This window comes from Meles meles, chromosome 18 (assembly GCF_922984935.1).
Source record: "Meles meles chromosome 18, mMelMel3.1 paternal haplotype, whole genome shotgun sequence".
Taxonomy (NCBI): Eukaryota; Metazoa; Chordata; class Mammalia; order Carnivora; family Mustelidae; genus Meles; species Meles meles.
This window is the reverse complement of record NC_060083.1, coordinates 21,932,768-21,954,551: the sequence shown is the minus strand read 5'-3', so window position 1 is coordinate 21,954,551 and position 21,784 is coordinate 21,932,768. Positions and strand designations below refer to the sequence as shown.

General features: G+C 52.9%; 1 protein-coding gene across 2 annotated transcripts; it reads right to left on the bottom strand.

Annotated features, from left to right (window-relative positions):
• Positions 1–1,667: 1,667 nt before the first annotated feature.
• Positions 1,668–20,628, bottom strand: SARM1 (sterile alpha and TIR motif containing 1). Of its 2 annotated transcripts, none has more exons than XM_045984580.1 (9): positions 19,511–20,628; positions 12,833–13,451; positions 12,191–12,403; positions 11,838–11,929; positions 11,505–11,740; positions 8,719–8,821; positions 8,453–8,642; positions 2,923–3,044; positions 1,668–2,834 (listed from the first exon to the last, which is right to left on the bottom strand). In XM_045984580.1, exons 1-9 carry the CDS (start codon positions 19,978–19,980, stop codon positions 2,705–2,707), a joined length of 2,175 nt encoding a protein of 724 aa, XP_045840536.1. In that variant the 5' UTR covers positions 19,981–20,628; the 3' UTR covers positions 1,668–2,704. The 2 variants fall into 2 exon arrangements, 1 of the variants encoding a protein (XP_045840536.1); XR_006815897.1 differs by having other exon boundaries at positions 2,808–2,834; positions 8,453–8,632.
• Positions 20,629–21,784: the final 1,156 nt, after the last annotated feature.

The following is a 21,784-nucleotide window of genomic DNA, read 5'->3' as shown; positions in this document are numbered from 1 at the left end:
TCCAGGCTGTTAGGGAAGCCTAACCTTTGTTGAGGGCTGCCCGCCCCTGCACAGACCCAGATCAGGCGGCACTTGCCTGCAGACGTGAATTGGCCACAGGGCTTGGCTCCTCTCCCTGCCCTGGAAATCACACAGGTGCAAAGTGTGACCCCCACCGGGGTCAGCTGTAGCCTCTGCAGCTCGGGCCTGTTGCCACGTTCCCAACTCACCGTCTCTATCATGGGGAGACCAAAGCAAGGCAGGGAATAGAGTTCTTCACTGTCCCAGCCTGAGGCAGTGAGAAGGGTTGGGAAATGGTTTGGGGCTGGCCTCAGGCCTGGGCTCTGCTGGGCACTGCCTCTGCCTTGCTTGTGACCTTGAGCAAAGCCCTCCTCCGAAGGGCTGGGTCAGCAGTGCCCCAAACTGTCTGATCACAGGGGGTCAAGTTAGGAAACACTGGATTAGATGACATGCTGAGACCTTTCCCACCTCATACATTCTAGAATGAGACCCCTCTCTTGTTGGGCAGGGGAGAAAAATGAAGGAGTTGGAGCTGAACTTCTGACCTCTGGGTGTCCCTGAGCAGTCCTCAGTCCCTGGGGACGGCTAGGGTGAGGTGGGTAGGGGCCTTGCTGACTCAGCCCGGACCTGCAGACCAGCCAGGCGGAAAACCCTGACCCTGCAGGCCCACGTCAGAGCCAGCTCTGGGGGAAAAGCTGTTTCTCAGCCCCCGTTCAGGACCAGCCCTGTGGGGCCAAGCCTGGCTGGGGGTGGGGGCCGTCACCTCCGGGTTGGAGGCTGGGCTCTGATTCCCCAGTCACGAAGGGGCAACAGTCGAGGGTGTAGGAACAGAAGAAAGGGCCTGGCAGCCTCCCTGACGGTGACAAAAAGAAAGCTTCCCTGGGAGAGCACTCATGCCAGCGTATCATTACTGTCGCTGCTCTGCAAGGGCAATGTCCACTCTGCAACCAGGGCCTGGCACTGGTGGCCGCTCCTGTGGCCTGAGGCAGGGTCAAGAGCAGTGAAGGCCAGAGCTGGGGCCATGCTAGAGACGGAATCTTCGGCAGGAGGGGGAGTAGAAGGAAGGCGTCCCAAGCCCAGGGTGAGACCTCTGACTTTCTGACGATGAGGCTCAGGAGCTATGAGTGACCTGGCCGGCCCCTGCATGAGGTGACTCTGGAAGCTGAGCCAGCCTGAGGTGTCAGGCCACTGCCCACTGCTCCCGGGAGGGGAGAAGCAGGGCGGGCTCCAGCTGACCCTGTTAGCCGAAGCCCGGGTTTATGGGAGCGCGGGGATACTTTCTTGCTTTCCTACCCAAGTGGAGAAAGGGGCAGAGGGATGTTCCTGCTTGTTTATTTCTGTATAGCTCTTGGACCAGACTTTTTTGGTGAAAACCTGTCCCCCTCTGCCAGACCCTTGGGGCAGAGAAGCCGGTCGTGGGGATAGCAACAGCCCTGCCCTGAGCACAGCTTCTAGGATGGTTCTCGGGACAGGCCTTGGACTGAGCACCAGAAGGCCAGATCTGGATCCTGGGGTGGCCACTGCTGATTTGGGAAATGCCCCGTCATTCAGTCATTCAGTCCCTTCTCCATACAAAGGACGTAATACTGAGTGCGGCTACAGGATCCATGGAGTGGCGAGGTGGGGCAGGGGGTGGAGGGTGGGGGTTGGGGGGTGGAATGGCAAAGGTTTGGGAGGGATTTGTGTTTTAGAGGCTCGCTAGTTCAAGTGTCTCATTCCTTGACCATCCACACCCATCCCCTGGGAATTTGTGAGAAAAGCAGAAACCCAAACCCTGCCCAGGTCTCCTGAACGCCATTGTTGCAGAATTCCCAGGTGGTTCCAACACACCCCTCACCTTCTTCAGGATCCTGCCTCTTCCTGTGTTGCTGAGGGCTCTGTCCAGCCCACCACTGCTATCACAGGGGTCTGTCTCCCCCGGCTGCCCCCTGAGCGAAAGGGTGGGGAGGGACTGGGCAAGCCAGCAGAGCCAGGCCGGGAGCCGGCAACAAGGCCCAGCAACAAGGCACGGGGAGGGTGGCTAGCTGCCTGTCGAGACGGCCTTGGTGGCCCAGGCCTGGTGAACAGCTGCCAGCCAGAGTGAGGGCTGGCTTGGCCGACCCTGACCTCCGGTATGGCTAAGAGGACTGCACCTCAGGAAGGCTGGGAGGGGACTGGAGACCGGGCCAGCTAAGGACACAGTGATTACAGGTCAAGGTCACAGGGTGGCAGGATGCGGTGAGGCCAGAAGCCAGGCACGATCTGGGTGGAGAGCCATCACTGGAGCCTGATCTCCAGCTGGCTGCTGGGCGCCGGCCCTGGCTTAGCTCAGAGGGGTGGGCATTGCCCGAACTTGTCAGAGGGAGGCTGCCAGCCTTCCCCTACTTAAGCTGGCTGCTGTCTGGGCAGGAGGGGGTGTCGTGTGTGGCAAACCCTCAGTTGTCCAGGGTTTCTCCCACACCTGAGAGAATCTGGTAGCAGGGCCTGGAGATGGGGCGGGGGAAGTGTTTGGCCCTGAGCACCCCCAATGCCTGGCTCCCATTCCCTTTGCAGACACGGAGGAGGCTGGGCTTGAGGTGGACCGTGAGGATGGGGGCAGAGCGACAGCCATTTCCAGAGAAGGGCCCAGGTGGCTGCAGCTGAGAGAGGCCAGGTCGAGGAGCAGTTTCTTCGAGCGGGATGATGGGAACGGGGGTCACAGCAGGGCCTAGGATCTAAGGGTTGGTTAAGTTGGGCCCATGGGTGCGGCCCCCTCCAAACTGGTGTCAGAGCCTGCGGATGAGTCCCGGGAGGAGCGGCCCTGCAGGAAGCGGATTATCTTCTCAATCGTGGCCTCCTGGTATTCGTGGGACCACCTGTGGGCACAGGGGCTGGTGGGTCAGGGGGCCGTGTGGGGTGGGGGGAGCTGCTGGTTGGGGGCTGCGCACCCGCCCCTCTCCTCACTTGATGCCATTGAAGGTAAGCACGGCCTGCATGTCCTCAGGCAGGTCCTGGGGCTCTGGCCACTCGAAGCCATCGATGACCGGCACGATGTTCTTGCCACAGCTCAAAGCAGTCACGATCTCCTGCAGGAAGAAACGAGGGGATAAGGAAGAGGCCGGGGTCCCTCATCTAGGGACCCTGGTGCCAGGCAGTCCCTAGGAGGGGTGCTGGTGCCGAAGTCCACTTTGGCTTTTCCCTCACCCCTTGTTTTTTTAATAAAAATCAAATATTTGGTTTTTCCCCAAGTCCTTGGCATAGAGCACCTGAAACACTGGGAATGCCCAGATGACTGGAGGTTGGGCATGGGGGTTGCCTAGAGAGCTTCTGGATGGAGGCTGCTTGCCAGGAAGACCAAGCTATGATGAAAAAGTTGGAAACTCAGTATCCCACATATAGTCACAGATGCACACCTCCCAGGAGGAGAGAGGGGCTTAGAGATTGAGTTCACTCACCAGGGCCCAATGACTTCACCATGCCTCCACAGTGAACCCTCCATCAAATCCCCCGAAGGATGGGGTGGTTTGGTGAACACATCCAGGTGTTGGGAGGGTGGCCTGCAGAGGGCATGGGAGCTCGGAGCCTCCCTGCCTGTGCCCCACACCCCATACCTTTGCTCTGTGCATGGCTCCCATTCGAATGTTCCCAAGTTATGGTCTCTACAATGAACCCGGAATATAGTTAAGTGCTTTCTCGGTTCTGCATGTCAGAAATGATTGCACTGGCCAGGAGAGGGATGTGTGTGTTATGGGAACTCCTGACTTGGTAACCAAGTCAGACAGAAGTGCGGGTGGGCCTAGGAACCCGGGATTCTCAGATGTCTGAAGTGAGCGCAGACATGCGGGACGAAGCCCTTCTGGAGTTTGACACTCGCTCTGGGTGAGTCAGTATCAGAACTAAACAAGGGGTGCCTGGGTGGTTCGGTCGGTTAGGCGTCAGACTCTTGGTTTCAGCTCAGGTCACAATCTCAGGGTCCTGAGATTGGCCCCATGTCGGGCTCTGCACTCAAGGGGAAGGAGTCTGCTCCTCTCTCTCTTCCCCGCCCCCCTCACACTTGTGGCATAGTCTCCCGCTCTCAGATAAATAAATAAATCTAAAAAATTTTCTTAAAAAGAACTGAATTGCAGGACACTGAATTGGTGTTGGCAGATTGGAGAAATGGTTGTTAGTGCTGGGAAAAAAAACCACACAACTCGGTGTCAGGAGAAAAACATCACTGTCTGCACCCAAACTGATCCATCCACCAGCCCTGCCAGTTGTCCTCATTTCTCAGATCTACCCAGTTTGGCTCTTCCTCCACACACACGCCCTCACCGTGCTGCTCCAACCCCTTTATCTTTGTCCCCCACCGGGTCTCTCCTCATCACTCTTGCCCCTCTAACTTGTTCTCTACATTGCCCCTTCACCTGGCTGCTCTTTCCAAAATCCAAATCTGATCATGTCCCCCACTGCTACTTAAAAATCTTCAAGACTTTACATTAGCTCTTAGAATAAAATTCAGGGCGCCTGGGTGGCTCAGTTGGTTAAGCGACTGCCTTTGGCTCGGGTCATGATCCCGGGGTCCTGGGATTGAGTCACAGATCGGGCTCCCCCTGCTCTTCGGGGAGCCTGCTTCTCTCTTTCCCTCTGCCTACCACTCCCCGTGCTTGTGCTCTCTCTCTGTTAAATAAACACATACAATCTTAAAAAAAAAAAAAATTAAAACTCCTTACTGTGGTCTGAAGGCTCTGTATGGTTGGCCACAGCTCCCTTTCCAGACTCCAGCCCTGCACTGTTCTCTCAGCCACAGAGACCTTCCCCCCCTTAGATTAGCCACCCTCCCTCCCTGCACAGGGCCTTTGCACAGGTTCTTCCTGGCCCCTTCCCCCAACTAATGCTTACTAATTTTTCTGATCTGAGCTCAATCCATACTTTCCCAAGGAAGTCTCCCCTCCCTTCTCTGACCGTGCACAATCTCCCTATTGTAGACTCTCGAAGGCTCTTTAACACATGCTAGAGTTGCAAACTTAACTAATGAGTAATTTACTTAATATCTGTCTTCCTCACCAGACATAAAGACAGGGATCATGTCCGGTTTTTATCTATCTTGTATCTCAGCATCTTTCACAAAGCCTTGCCCATAGTCAGCCCTTGCCAAATACTTAATGGATGGCTGGATGGCTGGAATGAATGAAGGAGGGAAGGGAGGGAGGGAAGGAGGGAAGGAGGGAGGGAGGGGGACAACAAAGCACAGCTGTTAGGGGCTGCACTCCAGAATCCTGAGACTGGGGTTCACATCGAGTCTCTGACATAGGCTTTGTGGCCTGAGGCAACCAATGGGCCCTCAAAGCCTCTGTTTTCTCTTCTCTTGGGGGATACGTGCCATGTCCTGTGGCAAGTGCTTAGGCCAGTGCCCGGCATGTAGTGTGCGCTTATTCAATCACAGGGGTTATGATTTCCTCCTCTGTAAAAGCGGATAATAAACCTCCCTCACAAGGTGCTTCTGAGGACATTACTATTAATGGGTGCTCTGGTAAGTGCTTATTGAATTTTTTTTTTCTTTTCAAGGGGGAACCTCAGGGATTGGAATTACTTGAGTGCAGTTCACTTGTGGTTTTCTGTATCGATTACCCGCTAAATGTGGCTTCGGGGAAAGGAGTCTTAAAACCAGAGGCAGTGAAGCACTAACAACCAAGGAAGGCTGATGGGGCCTTTGGGACTGGTCCAAGGCAGAGGGTCCCCCCATCCCTCCTCCCTCAATGCAGTCATCTAGATCGGTGTCAAATACCCTTGGGGACCAGAGCCTTCCTGGGGAAAAAACCCACATAACTCCAACCTTGCTTGGTTTGGGGGGAACGTCTCATTTTATGAATGAGAAGAAGAAAGCCCAGAGAGGGGATGGGACTTGCCCCCAAGTCACACAAATGCCCAGCCCAAGAGAGGCCATGCTTCTGAACCAAGCCTTCAGATTCCAAGCCTAGGGCTCTTTCAGCCAAGCCCTCATTTGATTTCTGACCCTGCACAAATTTATTTGAGAGCCTTTAGGCATATGTTTTATCCAAAATCACACAGAACCAAAGACAGCATGCTGCTCGTTGCAAAGATTCAGAGTCTGGCCAAGAGAGGAAGAATGGCTTGTTCAAGGTCATCCAGCAGGTTAAGAATGAAAACTTGAGGGCGCCTGGGTGGCTCAGGGGGTTAAGCCACTGCCTTCGGCTCAGGTCATGGTCTCGGGGTCCTGGGATCGAGTCCCGCATCGGGCTCTCTGCTCAGCAGGGAGCCTGCTTCCCTCTCTCTCTCTCTCTCTGCCTGCCTCTTTGCCTACTTGTGATCTCTCTCTGTCAAATAAATAAATAAAATCTTAAAAAAAAAAATGAAAACTTGATCAGAGTCGAGTGTTCTGGCCTGGTGAACCTGGTGGACCTGTATGGCTTTCCCAGTTATTTCAGCTTCCTCTTCTTGGTCACTGATTCAAGTACCCCATCAACTAGTCAAGAGCCTGCTTCATACCATGCAGGCTTGTAGGCATCCGGGATATAGAGTGAAAACAGCAAGGTCTGACCTCACGTGGAGCTCAGCTACTCCTCTCTTTATCCCAGAAGGCCACCTGCCACCTGCTCTGGGCCATCAACCATGATCCTCCAGGTGTCTCTTTGGCCCAACACCCAACCAAGCCCAGTACTCAGCCTCTAAAACATGGCTTCCAGGGCCTGACCCTCTTCCCCATGGTCGGTCTGGTTGTACTCTGATGCCAGAGCCTTCTCTCTACCACTGCTGGCCTGGCCTCATGGCCCTTGTGGGATCCCTTCCCCCAGTGCTTTAAACACAAGTCTTCTCCCAGCCTTTAGGTACTCAGCAAATGGGTTCTGTAGTTTGTTTGTTTGTTTGAAGAGAGGGAGAGAGCCAGTGAGGAGGGGCGAGAGGAGGGCTGGAGAGAATCTTAAACAGGGTCCACGGCCAGTGTGGAGCCCGATCTCACCACCCTGAGATCATGACCTGAGCCAAAGTCGACAGTTGGGTGTTTACCCAACTGAGCCACCCGGGGAACCCCAGTGGTGTGCTGGCAAATGTTTAACAAATAACTCTCTGGGGGCAAAAAAACAAACAAAAAACAAAAACAAAAAAAAACCACCCAAAACCAACCAAACAAAAAACAACCAACTAACCAAATAAAATCCTGCTTTGTAGTGTTTACCAATTTCCATTGTGTAAATATTCCCACCAGGGCTGATCTCAGGCTACCAACATGGCGTCACCGGACATGGAGTTGGGAAGGGATGCAGACGACCATTTCCGGTGTTAGCAGAATCCTGCCCCATCCCCCCACCTCTCCTCCCACCCGCGCAGGTCTGCACCACGGAAGGTGCTGGGAAAGAGCACGGGCTTTGGAGTCAGATCGATGGGAGTTCAGAGGCCAGCTTTTTGGATTTCTACACCAGCATGGCCAGGGAAGAAGAATTCTGCTGCTCTAAGCCTCTGCTTCATCTGTAAGCAATCGCCGGGGATGCGCCTTCCTCATTCCCACTTTTGTCCTCTGCTCGCGCAGTCGCCCTGCCTGGGATGCCTTCTCTTCCACTTACCTAAATTCTTAAGTCTCTTCTCAAGTTCTGCTTCCTTCGCGAAGCCTTCCCCTGTTATTCCAGCCCTTAACGTACTCCCCCTTCTCCATGCTCTTATGGCGAGTGAGAGGTTCACCTACGTAGCTTAGCAGTGACACCAACCCATATATGATCTCTACACGTCTTGTTTCCTTAGCTGCTTCAGGACAAGGCTTCCAGCTCAGATGACTGCTGTATCCCTCACTGATTAATAATTAATAATCTACAGATGTGGTATGAAACCATTTCATCCATCCATCCGTTCTGCCAGTATTCAGTAAGTTTCTCGTATGCCAGGCACTAAAGATGGAACGGCATTAATTAAACAGTGGGAAGCACTCATACTAATTACAAGGATAAATGCTGCCATTATAGAGCAGTTACTATAGAACTAGGCATTCTGCTAAGGACTTGACAGATTTTAGCTCTTTTAATTCTTGTAACAATAACCTAGGGAGTCCGGGACAATACTTCTCCCACTTTACAGTAGCCAAAACGAAGCTCATTGCAGTTACGCAACTTGCCCAAGGCTGGAGCTGGGATTCAAACTCACAGCTTTGTGCCTTTCACAATCCCACTGTGCCTGTCACCAGGCTCTCTTGCCCCTCTTCCCTCATGGAGATTATTTATCAAAGCGCTTCCCTCCTTCTCCGACCCTCACGGCCATCCCACAAGGTGAGTAAGTTATCATGTAAGAGTAAGATAACATGGGCATGTTATCCCCATTTCCTGCATGAGAACACTGAGGCCCAGAGAGCCTAAGTGACTTGCCAAAGACCAATTACAGACCGAGCTGTGGCTCCTGCCTCGCCGCTGGACCGCGGAGGTGACTGGAGAGTGAGAATGAGAAGGAAAGGGAGGAGGACCTTGACCCCTGGCCACGGGCCAGTGCTGGGACCACGGAGGCCAGCACCTACCTTATGCACCCAGTCCTTGCAGTCATAGTCCTGCATACACTTGTCCAGGGCCCCAGCCGACAGCACCAGCACGAAGTTGCAGGCACCCATGACACTCTGGATGAGCTTGTCCTCGAACTTGCCTGCTTCCAGCTTCTCCACATCAATGAAGACACTGAAGCCGCGCAGCTGCAGGTGCACCTTCAGGAGGCTGGCGAGACGTCCCACGTCACTGCCCCGGCCCGGCCCCCGGTCCCTGGGCCACCCACCTGCCCACCCCTTCTCACCTGGCCAGTTGGGAGCCTGAGCTCCGGCGGTAGCTGATGAAGACATCTGGGATGTCCCCACTGGGCTTGCCGCCAGTGCAGGGCAGCGGGGAGTGTAGCATTTCTGAGGCAGACAGACGACAGCTCAGTCAGAGTCCCCCCTGACTCCCCATGGGGTATCACCTGCTGCCCACCCAGCCTTCTCAGCGCAGCCTGGCCCGGGCCGCCTGGCTTGTGCAAAAGGGAGTCACTGAGATAGAGAGCTGGGCCTACAGGAAGGAAGGCTGCTCACTATTGGTGAGTCCTCAGGAGACAGGCATTGTGTTTTAGGGACACAGATTGGCACCTCCAGCCCTGTCCTCTCTCCAGAACTCCATACCTGCACGGACAGCTGCCCACAGACACTACACCCAACACATCCCAAGTCTTCCCCAGGCCCCTGCCTTCCTAGTTCCCACCACATTTAGAACCCGGGTATCGGCCCACACCCCTACCTCTCATTCATTCATTCCACGCGTATTCACTAAGTACTTACTGTGTGCCAGGCAGTACCCTTTGGGCTTGCGATACGACAGTGAACAGAACAGACAGACATTCACAACACCTGATTCCATGCTCTGCATTCTTCCAACTTAACATCCTGGACTCCAGCCCCAGGGCCCTCTCTATGTCCAGGCCCCCAACTCATCCTTCTCAGTGGTCTCCCCAAATCCACACTTGTCCAGTTCAGTCTGTTTGCACAGCAACCACAGGGGTCTTTCTAAAATCTAAGTCTCAGTGGGTCACTGCATCCACTTAAAAAGGGTGCAAGCGGGGGTGGGGGCACCTGGGTGGCTCAGTTGGTTCGGTGCCTGCCTTCGGCCGAGGTCACAATTTCCCCTGGATCCCTAACCCTAACCCTAACCCTAACACACGCCCTCAACTCAGCCCTCCGGGAAGGTTGCCACAATGCCCTCAGACTGGACCTTCCATGCTCCTTGGCCCTAACCCTAACCCCAGGCTGGGTTCTGAGAGGACAACCCACAGAAGCTTGGCTCCAAAGCCATACCAGAGGACTCAGCCAGCAACATAGAAGGAAAATGTGCCATTTGGAACTCCAGAAAGGATTCAGAGCAGGAGAAATCTGAATGCAAACCTGAGCCTCCCAGGCACCCCTCCCTGTTTTTAAGAAATGAAATCTTGGGGTTAGGGATGCCTGGGTGGCTCAGTTGGTTAAGCGTCTGCCTTCGGCTCAGGTCATGATCCCAGCGTCCTGGGATTGAGTCCCGCATTGGGCTCTTTGCTCAGCGGGGAGCCTGCTTCTCCCTCTGCCTCTGCCTGTGCTCGCTCTCTCTGACAAATAAATAAATAAAATCTTAAAAAAAAAAAAAAAGAAATCTTGGGGTTATACTGAGAGCTGCAGTGTGAAAATAATGAAAGCTGATCTGCTTTGGTTGAACTTGCTGAGATGAATGAAAAGAACTCATCTTCATATAATATTCAGTCTCAGCACTCACAGTCAGCCCCTGTCTGTTTATGAAGCAGAAAGACAGAGGTTCAAATCCTAGTTCTGTTACTTAATGGCTCTGGGGTTTGTATTTGGGATTCCCCAAGGAATAACCTTGAGAAACGTATTTAAATGCCCTAAAACTTAGTTTCATCATCTTTAAAAAGAACACCCTTGATGGAAATGGTTTTCATCTTGGATTATGGTGGTAGTTACACATGTATGCATTTTTCAAAACTCTTCAAATTGGACACTTTTAAGCTACACCTCTCTTATTACTTAAAAATTTTTAAAAAGTACATTATAGAAAGGCACTTGGGTGGTTCAGTCGGTTAAGTGTTTGACTCTTGATTTTGGCTCAGGTCATGATCTCAGGGTGGTGAGATTGAGCTCCTAGTCGGGGTCCACACTCAGTGGGGAATCTGCTTGAGGATTCTCTCTTTCCCTCTGCCCCTCACCCCTGCTCTCTGCCTTGCTCTGTCTCTCTCTAAAATGGATAAATAAATCTTTTTTAAAAAATGAGTAATTTCTGGGATGTAATGCACAGCATGGTGACTAGTTGATTAAAAAAATTAACACCCAGGAGCACCCCAGTGGCTCAGTTGGTTGAGCGTCTGCCTTCAGCTCAATCATGATCCCAGGGTCCTGGGATTGAGCCCCACGATGGACTCCCTGCTCAACAGTGAGTCTGCTTCTCCCTCTGCCCGCCCCCCTCCTCCCGCTCACTCCCTCTCTCTCAGATAAATAAAATAAAATAAAATCTTAAAAAATAATAAGTAAAATCTTAAAAAAATTAACACCCACTGAATAGAATGGATATAGATATTAATAAGATAATATTTAAAACTTTATATATAGTAACTGACAATATTAGCGAAATAGTAAATTAGCAAATTAAAATAAATTAGTAGGGGCGCCTCAGTGGCTCAGTGGGTTAAAGCCTCTGCCTTCGGCTCAGGTCATGATCTCAGGGTCCTGGGATCTAGCCCCGCATCGGGCTCTCTGCTCCGCGGGGAGCCTGCTTCCTCCTCTCTCTCTGCCTGCCTCTCTGCCTAGTTGTGATTTCTCTCTGTCAAATAAATAAAATATTTTTTAAAAAAATTTAAAAAATTAAAAAAAATTAAATTAGTAAATAAAAAGGGTTGCTAGAGCCCTAGAATCCATTCTGTCCTCGTGACCTTCCTAAGCACCTCCAGACCCGTACTTGGTAAGCTGTTGGCTAATCGCCTAAGTCCCCTGTCTTCCCACCCTTCCCTTTGTAAGCACCCCTGGCTGAGGCTGGGCGAGGGCTGAGGGCGAGAGCTGAGGTGGGCAGGCTGACCTCTGGCTGCGGTGAGGATGCGGGCGCGGTGCACGCCCAGGCGGATGCCGCAGTCCTCCAGGAGCTGCTGCTCGGACACGCGGTGCAGCAGGGAGCGGTCAAGGCCGCAGCTGACCAGGCCATACGTGTACTGGCGGAAGCGCGGGTCCAGGCTGCCCAGCCAGTCAGCCAGGTTGCTGCGGTCGCATGTAGCGTAGTTGGCGAAAGTCTTGAGCTCCGTGAGCTCCCTGAAGAATCTGCAGCCGGGGGTGGGGGGAGAAGAGGACGCCGAGGTCCTGACCTAGCACTGGCTAGGGGCAGAAGGTGAGGACTGGCGGGCAGGAGGTGCCGTACCTTTTGCGGGTGATGCCGGATTTCATGCCCAGGTCGGTCTGGAGCTCCTCGTCCGTGAGCCGCAGAAGCAGGTCGCCATCTACCTGTTGTTCCTAGGGGAGGGGTCAGACGTAAGAAGAGCGCTCGTCCTCAGCCGTTGGACCCCAAGCATAAGATGCAAGGAAAGGCAACCGGAGACGACGACGGGGCAGGCGGATGGGACCCGGATTAGAGTGACCCCGAAAGTGGTGGAGTACAGGCTTCCACCCCAAAAATCATCCCTGGCGCCGCGGGCGCACGGGCCGCAAGGGGGCGCCGTTGCCTCGTTCAGGGCGCCCCTAGCGGCCGCGCGCCCTTGGGATGCGCTGCTCTACCCGGAAGTTCTCGCAGTAGTGGGAGAAGCCGATCTGCTGCAGCCACGTCTGGACCTCGGCCTCCTTCCAGCTGGCCACGCAGGGCAGGATGGGCCGCGGCACATCCTCGCCCAGCAGGCGCAACGCGCGCTTGGCCAGCGCCGAGGTGGTGCCATTGGTGGAGTAGGAAACCAGGCGTTTCAGGCTCTGGATGGCTCCGATGTCGCTGAATACCTAGGGAGGGGTGGGGAGAGAGTGTCTAGGGTCCCTCAGTTCACCAGCCATCCCCAAAGATTCCCAGTCCTTCCCCTCGCCTCTTCTCAGCGCTGAAACTCCCATCATCTGCCCTAGCCCTGCATTCATCCTATAGATCACCTAGTTCTGTTCATTCCCTTTCCTGAAATCCTCTCGGCTCTCCCCCTCATGTCTCCCCTCTAACAGCTTCCATCTCCCTGGGATGAAGGCTGAGCTCTCAGTATGAATGCCAGGCATGTCCCCTGCTTAAAACCCTCGGTCTTGTCTTCAAGACCAGTGACTGGTCTCTCATCCTCCTGCTTGCTTCACTTAACTCTTTTGTGTACTTCAAGTCCCAGTTGAATGTCACTTCCTCTGGGAAGCCTTCCCAGGTGCTAACTCCTGTCCCCACTCCCACCCCTCACCCACCTTGGTCTTGCCCTGCAGGCTCTTGATGGCAGCCTCGGCACAGAGATAGAAAGCCCCAATGCACTGCGCCTCCAAGCGCGACGAGTCCAGTAGCGGCACGAGGCGCTGCAGGTCGTCGGGCCCGCGGCCCTGGCTTGTGTCGCTGGCATCCACAAGACAGCGGGCGAAGCGGCCGGGGTCCAGCGACGCCACAAGCGGCTCCACGAGCGCCAGCGTGCCAGAGCGCTCCACCTCGCGCTCCACCTCCTTATTGGTGGCCAGCACAGCTACCGCGAGGCAGGCGTGCAGCCGCAGCAGCTCGTCCTCTTTGGAGAAGGCGAGCGGGAAGAGCCACTCGGCGGCGCGCTTCTCCACCATGCGCCGCTGCGCCGCCTGGCCCCCGTGCAGCGCGCAGTTACCCAGCGCCAGCGCGCAGTGGCGGAGCAGCGCCGGGTCCGTGCGGCGGCACCAGTACAGCACGGCGTCCAGGCCACCGGCCGCCACTAGCCGCTGGCACGTCTCCTCCGAGTGCTTGAACATGTGCTCCAAGATGCCAGCCACGCTCCGCGCCAGCTCCACCGGCTCCCGCTCTTTTGCCAAGTTCAGGATCACGCCCAACCCGATGCGCGCCACGCGGTCCCTGGCGAAACAAAGTGGGACAAGGGATGATGGAATGACGGTGCCTCCGGGGAAGGCCGACCATGACCTGGTTATTTAACCTCTCTGGCCTCATTGGTGTCATATAGAACGTGAGGGAGAGCATTAACCTCCCTGCCTCCCCCTTCCACCAGCCCTGCAAGGAACGGATTCCTCCCATTACGATTATAAGGGTGCTCCATCCTGGCCACACCCATTTCCTCCCTTACCACTGCCTGTTGCCTTGCAGTGTGTGTGGTTAAGAACCCTAACTCTGGAGAAGATCCCTTGGGAGGGTGGGGGTTTTTTGTTTGTTTGTTTGTTTTTCGTGTGTGTTTGTTTGTTTGTTTGTTTGGGGTTGTTGTTGTTGTTGTTTTGGTAAAAAATGTGTGGGAACTTGAGTGCCTTCCTTTATTGTTCAACTTCAGTTCCTCATCTCATAAATAAGATATAAGGATACCCACCCCACAGGGTCATTATGAGAACCAGTGTGATAATCCGTGTAAAGTGCTTCCCACAGGGGAAGCCTGCCATAGGGAAGACTTACTAAATGTTAACTTCTTATCATCATTTGAAGCATCACTCTAAGTACACCCCTCTTCACCTTGCCCTGAAACCCCTCTTCACTTCATGCGGTGTGACTGGGGTGTATTTATCCGTTCACTCAACAGATGTTTTTTGAGGAACTACTGTGTGTCAGGCTTTGTGCCAGGGACTGAAGCTGAGCAGGGACTAAGAGAGCCTGGAACTTATACACAGCTAATAAGGAGACAAACAATAAGCAAGGGAACAATGAGTGAACAGGACAAGAGTGAGATTATGCTAGCAAATGCAGGTGATGTACTGAACAGTGGAGGAGGACAGTGGGTGGAGGAGGAGGGGAATTCTGAGAGTCCAATATCCAGAGACTCCTGTCTGCAGGTGTCTGGGAGAAGAGTGTAACAGGCAGAACGAACAGCAAGGACAAACGCCCTGAGGGCTGGGGAGCTTGGCATGTTTGAGGAATAGAAAGAAGGCCAGAGACATTTGCAATGTTTAAAACCTATAAGGAAAAATATAAAAGCAACAAGGTTTCATATAAAGAAGATATGAATAGTCAAGTCAACAAGAAAAAGACAGCAAATTCAATAGGGAATGGCGAAGGATATAAATGGCAATTTACAAAAGAGGAAATCCACAATGTTAACAAGCAAATTAAGAGATGCTTTAACTCATTAGTAATTAGAGAAGTGAAAATTAAATCAGCTATCACTTTACACCTATTGGATAGGCAAAAAGCAGAAGCTGGGTAACAGGAAAGGTTGGCAGTGTGAGGGGCCATGAACTACCCTGAAGCTCTCTGGGTAGAGATGCTTGCTGGGGCGGTCAATTTGGAAAGCAGACTGGGATGCGTGGGTGAAGTTAAAGAGATATGCACCCTATGAGCCAGAAATTGGGGCTCTTAAGTTTATATCCCAAAGGAATTGTCACAGATCCACAAAAGAACGTGGGAAAGGCTGCAGAGTTGTGTGTGATGGGGGAAGATAGCGGCAGTCTGGTGTCGAGCCTGGGATAGCGGAGAGGTAACACGGGCAGTTACCCACTCTGGAGGGCTATGGAGCAGTTATGAGGGACTGAACAGATGATACCATAGCACATGAAGGAAGGATCTTAAAAACATACTACTGGGGTGCCTGGGTGGCTCAGAGGGTTAAGCCTCTGCCTTCGGCTCAGGTCATGATCTCAGAGTCCTGGGATCGAGCCCCACATCAGGCTCTCTGCTCAGCGGGGAGCCTACTTCCCATCCCCCCGCCTGCCTCTCTGCCTACTTGCCTCTCTCTCTCTGCATCAAATAAATAAATAAAAATCTTTAAAAAAACATACTACTGAGTGGATAAAAATATGAACTGGAATTTGCTATGTAACATAGCACCATTTGTATAAATTTTAAAAAAGATTTTATTTGACAGAGAGAGAGCACGAGCTGCAGAGGGAGAGAGAGAAGCAGACTCTTCGCAGAGCAAGGAGCTTGATGATGGACTCGATCCCAGGACCCTGGGATCATGATCTGAGCCAAAGGCAGACACTTAACCAACTAAGCATCCCTCCAGGCATCCCTCCATTTGTGTAAATTAAAAATACATGCACACAAAACAAGAATAAAGATCCTACCAGGACACAGATATAAAGACACACATTAAATATATTGGATGGGTGCCTAGGGTATTAATTGGGAAAGATGGTGGGACATTCATGAAGAGGAGAAGGGGAGATTGTGGACAGAGTGTTATAGGCGCAGATGTATGCAAAGGCTTGGGGGGTATCTGAGAGCTGGTGCATTTGGGGATCTGCCTCCACCTCAGCCGCACTGAAGTGAAGCCATTTCTAGTGGCTGAGGTGGAAGATTCAAGGCGGGAGAGTAGGGAAAGGATCCTGGGGGCCTTCTGAGCCCTCTCCAGGCATTTGTACTTTATTTTGATGGCAAATGAGGAGCCATTGAAAGGCTTCAGGAAGGGGTGACCTGCTCTTACATGGGTTTTAGGAAACACTCTGACTGCTCTAGGGAGGAAATGTCCAAGGGAGGGAGCCTGGATGCCAGCACAGGAAAGTTGGCAAACTCTAGGCAGAGGTGAAAGTTTTCTGTCTCCCTGACCTCCACAAATGATGTCCTCCATAACTGACATTACCCCTAAAAACTTAGAAACTCAGCCAGACAGGGAGTTCCTGCCCAGTGAGCATCACAGTGACGCTTGTGACTTTGTGTCCACTGCAGGTCCCAGCTGAGCCCATAACATGGCACAACAACTTTGCTGAGTTGATCACTGAGCTTCCCTAAAGCCCAAAAGAATAGGTGGGTTCCATTCATTCAGTTGTTCCTTTTACCAAGGAGAAACCCAAAGTTCAGGGAAGTTACACATTATGCTTAGAGTTACACAGTTGGTGAGAGGCATAGGTGGGGTCCAAACCCGCATCTGTCTGTCTTCCAAGGTTAAGATCCTTCATCTATACTTTGTGCTTCCAGAACAATCTGACTACATAAACTCTGACAGTATCAGAACCCAGAGATGTGCTTAAGCAATAATCTAATCCAACACTCTCATTTCCTGAGGACGAGTGAAGGGAAGGGCTTGCTCAGGAATATTAATTCAGAGAGGACTTTATTCTTTTTTTGCTTTGTTTTGTTTTTTAAATTTTTTATTATTTTTAAAAATTTTTGAGAGAGAGAGAACGAGGGAGAAACAGATTCCCTGAAGAGCAGGGAGCCCAACCTGGGACTCGATCCCAGGACCCTGGTATCATGACCTGAGCTGAAGGCAGACACTTAACTGACTGAGGCCATCCAGGCACCCCATTTTTAATTTTTTTTAAGAGGACTTTATTCTGAGTCTCTTGACCCCCCAGTCCTCCCCTTTCCCTATGCCCTTGGCACCTTCACAGAACTTGAACTATGTCCTTGTTGTGAGAACTATACACTCAGCTCCCAGCTTCTGCAGCCTGAGAGTGGGTGGGTTCAAATTCCAGCTTCAAAGGAGGGGGAATTCATACACATACATGTGCCAGCATGTATATATAATATATATATATATATATATATATATATATATATATATATGTAAATCCTTGTGTGTATACAATTGTTCTGGGAGGACATACTGTGCAAGAAACCTGTTTTGTGGGGCACCTGGGTGGCTCAGTGGGTTAAGGCCTCTGTCTTCAACTTGGGTCATGATCCTAGGGTCCTGGGATCGAGCCCTGAATTGGGCTTTCTGCTCAGCGGGGAGCCTGCTTCCCCTCCCCTCTTTGCCTGCCTCTCTGCCTACTTGTGATCTCTGTCAAATAAATAAATGAAATCTTAAAAAAAGGAAAGAAAGAAACTTGTTTTGCTGGTTTGCATCCAGTGAGGAGGTCTGGGTAGAAAGAAAAATTCTTAAGTGTGGGACTTTTTGTACCTTTGCACTTTTTGAATTTATATGCAATAGCTTTCTGTTTTGTTTTACTTTTTTTAAAAAAGATTTTTATTTATTTATTTGTTAGAGAGAGAGAGTGTGTGTGCAAACGCAGGCAGAGTGGCAGGCAGAGAGAGAAGCAGTCTCCCCGCTGAGCAGGGAGCCCGATGTGGGACGGGATCTCAGGACCCCGGACCATGACCTGAGCCGAAAGCAGCAGTTTAACCGGCTGAGCCACCCGGGCGTCCCTTGTTTGACTTTTTAAACATGTCTCCTCCACTTATTAACTGTGTATTTTTGGGAAAGCCATTTAACCGGAGTTAAACCATTTAACATAATTATGGTCTCCTGATGGGGCTGGGCTATACATTTCAAAGGCTAGCAGTCACATGGGGCCTTCACTGGTGTCATGGGATCAAGTTCAGAGGGTCCTACCCTGTTGGATTTCTCTTGGCATTTGGGGGTGAGGGACGCTGTGATCTAGGCTCCCGGCCAACAGGTGTAGCCGCACTCTGGGAGGAAGGGAACGGGAAAAGGAGCGGGTGCACTGATTGAGGAACTTTCTTTAAGAGGAGGCTGGCTGAGGAACGGCAAGATTTCATCAACACAAATTCCCAGTGTGTCACCTCCCTTCTCTTCCTTCCAGCCTCCACCCAAACTAGACTAAAAGTTGAGGAGATTCTGCCTCTCTTTGGGGAAAAAAATCCTATGGCCAGGGGGTTGCTGGACTCTGTCCTTGGTCCTGAAGTGCTGTCAGCACCAGTGCGTGGTTTCCCCAGATCAGGGACAATGGTGAGTGTGACTCCTCCCTTCAGTAATTCTGTAAGAGGTGAGTGTTGTTATTTTCAACCTTAAAAAAAAAATCAGTGCAGTTTGTATCTTGCCGCACTCCTCTTCCTAGGGTGTTGGCTGCACCGCTTCTCCAAGAGTTCTAATTATAGCTGCCACACCCTACATACCAGGCTACCAGGTACGCCGTCACCCCATGCCCATCACATCCAGGGAGCACCCACTCCATTTGCTATACCTCTAAATGTACTGATGATTGATGGTAGATGGGAAATTAATGACTTTCTGAGTAAGCAGAACCCTAACTTGCTCTCCCAACTTAAATTGCTTCATTCATGCATTTCTGACGGTTGTATCATTTCCATCATCCACAAGGTTATGTTTAATTTTTTAAAATGGTAAGGAAAGCATCCCTAACCCATGCCCATCACACATCACAAAGCTGCATGAATTAAAAGTGACCTTTTCCAAACCCTTCTAAATCTGAGGGGCGTGAGAATTCAGCGCGTGACTACTGAGTGAAGTTTGATCTACTCTGGCATAGGAGGAGAGAGAAAGTGAGTGATCTCTGAGAGAGATATCTGGGGGAGATCTCAAGAGACAGGCAAGAGAGGGGCTTCCAGGCCCCAGCTGGACACCCCCTACTGTATCTTGGCCCTATGTGGGGAAGGGATGGAGAACACACACTCTGGTCCCTGCCTCGCTCCTCACCTGTTTCCTCTTCTCTCACCCATTGATCCCACTAGAAAACCTTCTGTTCCCCATGAGCAGCCGCAGGATGAGATCATGTCTGGCCTGTTATGTGGGCCAAAATGAAGAAGGAGGAAGCAGAAGATGGATTGGGGGTGGCCTAAAGGGGGCAAGTAACCCTCAGATCAGCACTCATTTCAGTAATCATTGTCCCTCCTCCTACCCCATTTCCTGAGAATTGTGTTCTCTTCCTTTCACAGTGGCAGTGAGAAGGTAGCCTAGAAGGGCACTCGTGCCTGTGGGGAGGAGGTCTGTGGGTTTAGGGTCCCAGCTCCACCCTCAGAACCAGGGACAAATTCCTGTCCTGCTATACTCTATTCTTCCTCTCCCTGTCTCATTCCTCACCCCACCCGTCCCAGGAGAATCCTGGCTGAACCATCAGTTCACGGTGTTGTGACTCCCTGCAAGGCATGAAACTTTCCCAAGCCTCATTTGTAAAACGGACACACTCATCCCCAAAAGGGGGGTAGTACAGGGATTTGGTGAGGTGAGGCGGGAAAAGGCACAGGGCGATTCACAGGAGAGACCCTGGCTACGGACCGCCCTTGTCACCCCACAGCACCCCGCGCTCTACCCTCCAGCCCGCGAGCACCCTCACCGGTTCTCAGCCACCAGGATCTGCTCCAGCAGGCGGGCGGCCTGCACGCGCGTCTCCAGCTCCGGCGCCTGCAGCAGTCGCAGCAGCAAGTCGAGGCCGCCGTCCAGGCGGATGGCGTCGCACAGACCCTGGGCTACCTCACGGCCCACGGCCGGAAGCAGCCAGGCCTCTTCCACCAGCTGGAAGACCTCGGCCAGGCCGGCGCCCACGGCCCGCGCGCCCCCCGCCTGCTTCAGCGCCGACAGCGCCTGCTGCAGCTCCGGCAGCGCGCGCTCCAGGGCACCCTGCACCTCAGTGCTCGCCCCGGGCGACACCTCGCGGGGCCCTCGGCCGCCCGCGGTCCACCACGGGCCCGCGCAGCCGCCCCCGTTGGGCCCCGGCACCGCTAGCCGCTCGCCGCCCGGCCGTGGGCCGGACATGGTGAAGAAGCGGCACAGCTTGTAGGCGGAGAGGAGGAGCGTCAGGACCATGGGCGCGGGGCTGCGGGGGACATCCCCGGTCCGGAAGGGCGGAGCGACTCGGGACTTGGGGAAAAGGGGGACAGGAGACGGATCCAGGGAAAAGAAGGTGCAGGAGGGAGGGATGGACAGAAGGCTGCCGACCAGGCAAAGGCGCTGGCCAGAAGTCTGGGGGAGGGGCAAGGGCAGGAACTGGGACCGAGCTTTTGGGTGAAAGGATGCAGGCCCGGGTTCAAGGGGTGGGCGGGAGGAGCTAGAGGGGAGCGAGGGATAGACCCAGACGCCGGCGGATCTAGGAGGCAGCAAGAGGAACAAAGGGGGGCTCCGGCTGGGAGATGCTCTGTAGCGGCCCCGCCCCTGAGAAGCCAGTCTCGGAGCTGACACCCCGCCTCTCTGTCACGTGGGACTCTTCCCCAGCGGCTTGCGTAGCCTCAAACCCAGGCTTCCCCCAGCCACGTCCACGCGGTAGCTGAAGGGTGGGGTGGCGACTAGGGCGAGAGGGTGCAGAGCGGGAGGGCTGCCTCAGTTTCCCCACAAACCCCGTGACACTGCAACGTGAAGGCAACACCGTGGAGCGTGCCCCCTCCCCTGGTTCAAGCAATCATAAGAACAATTCCGCACAACTTTATGCCTGCTTCTCAGTGAAGCCTTGTGACAGGCCTACGGGATAGGGGTTAGTGTTCCCATTTAACAGCAGAACTGGGATGCCTGGGTGGCTCAGTGGGTTAAAGCCTCTGCCTTCGGCTCAGGTCATGATTCCAGGGTCCTGGAATCGAGTCCCACATCAGGCTCTCTGCTCCGTGGGGAGCCTGCTTCCTCCTCTCTCTCTGCCTGTCTCTCTGCCTACTTGTGATCTCTGTCAAATAAATAAATAAAATCTTTAAAAAACAAAACAAAAAACCCCAGCAGAACTGGGAAAAGAGATTGCCCAAAGTCACACAGCCCTCTCTGATTATGGAATGGAAAAAGTCAGTTGGAAACACCAAGAATCATTTTTTTCCAGGTGGCAGGATTTCAGGAGCCCCATGGACCCCTGAGAGTGGGCACAGAATCAGACCTTCTGTGCCAGGTACTTTCTGGAAAGAGGGATGCTACTTAGTCTAAAAGTGTGGGGAACGAGGCTATTCTTTACCCACAGAAGGTGGGTGGAGGCGGAGACAGGGAGCAGCAGTACCTGCCAAGGAGCATGAATTACTGGGAGACCAAGGAATCAAATCCAGTCCAAACGGTTCATAGTCACCCAATTCTGCTGTGCTGTGAAGCCCAGCTTGGGGAAATCAATGCACCAAGAGTTGAACCTAAACACGGAAAATCTGTTTTTTTTTTTAATAAAAAAAATTTCCCCAGGGTGCTTAGCAGCATTCCTCCAACCCCCCTTTCCCTGCCCTAAATACACAATGGGTGGGTGAGACACTCAGTTGGGGATGTGCCTGATCAAACAGATCACAGATAAATAACCATTTATGGAGAATGAAGCTGGCGCTACTCCAGGCCCTGGGCATTTCATCTGCTTTAGCTTGTGTAACCCCCAACACAACACGAGGCAAGTGTAATTAGTCTCACTTGACCAAAAAGAAAGCCAAGGCAGGTAAAACCATTTGCCCAAAGTCACACAGCCTGTGAGGCGCACAGTGGGCTTTCCCTCTGTCCTCCAGATCCACTGTGCCATTTCCCTTCGGATAGGACACTGAGCTTGGCAAGAATCCCATTTGCAGTTCTCCCAGGCCCAGAGTTCCAGGAATGTGACCCTTGGCTACAGCAGCCTCTGGGATCCACGGCACTGGGGGCTGGGCCAGAGACTGAGCAAACAGAACAG

What these genes read in the sequence shown, in the direction of transcription:
- SARM1 (XM_045984580.1), bottom strand. Translation starts at nt 19,980, where the DNA reads ATGGTCCTGACGCTCCTCCTCTCCGCCTACAAGCTGTGCCGCTTCTTC. An exon ending in CATCCTCACCGCAGCCAGAG is followed by an intron (nt 8,822 to 11,504) that starts GTCAGCCTGCCC and finishes TGTCTGCCTCAG; the next exon opens with AAATGCTACACTCCCCGCTG. An exon ending in CTTACCTTCAATGGCATCAA is followed by an intron (nt 2,835 to 2,922) that starts GTGAGGAGAGGG and finishes CTGTGCCCACAG; the next exon opens with GTGGTCCCACGAATACCAGG.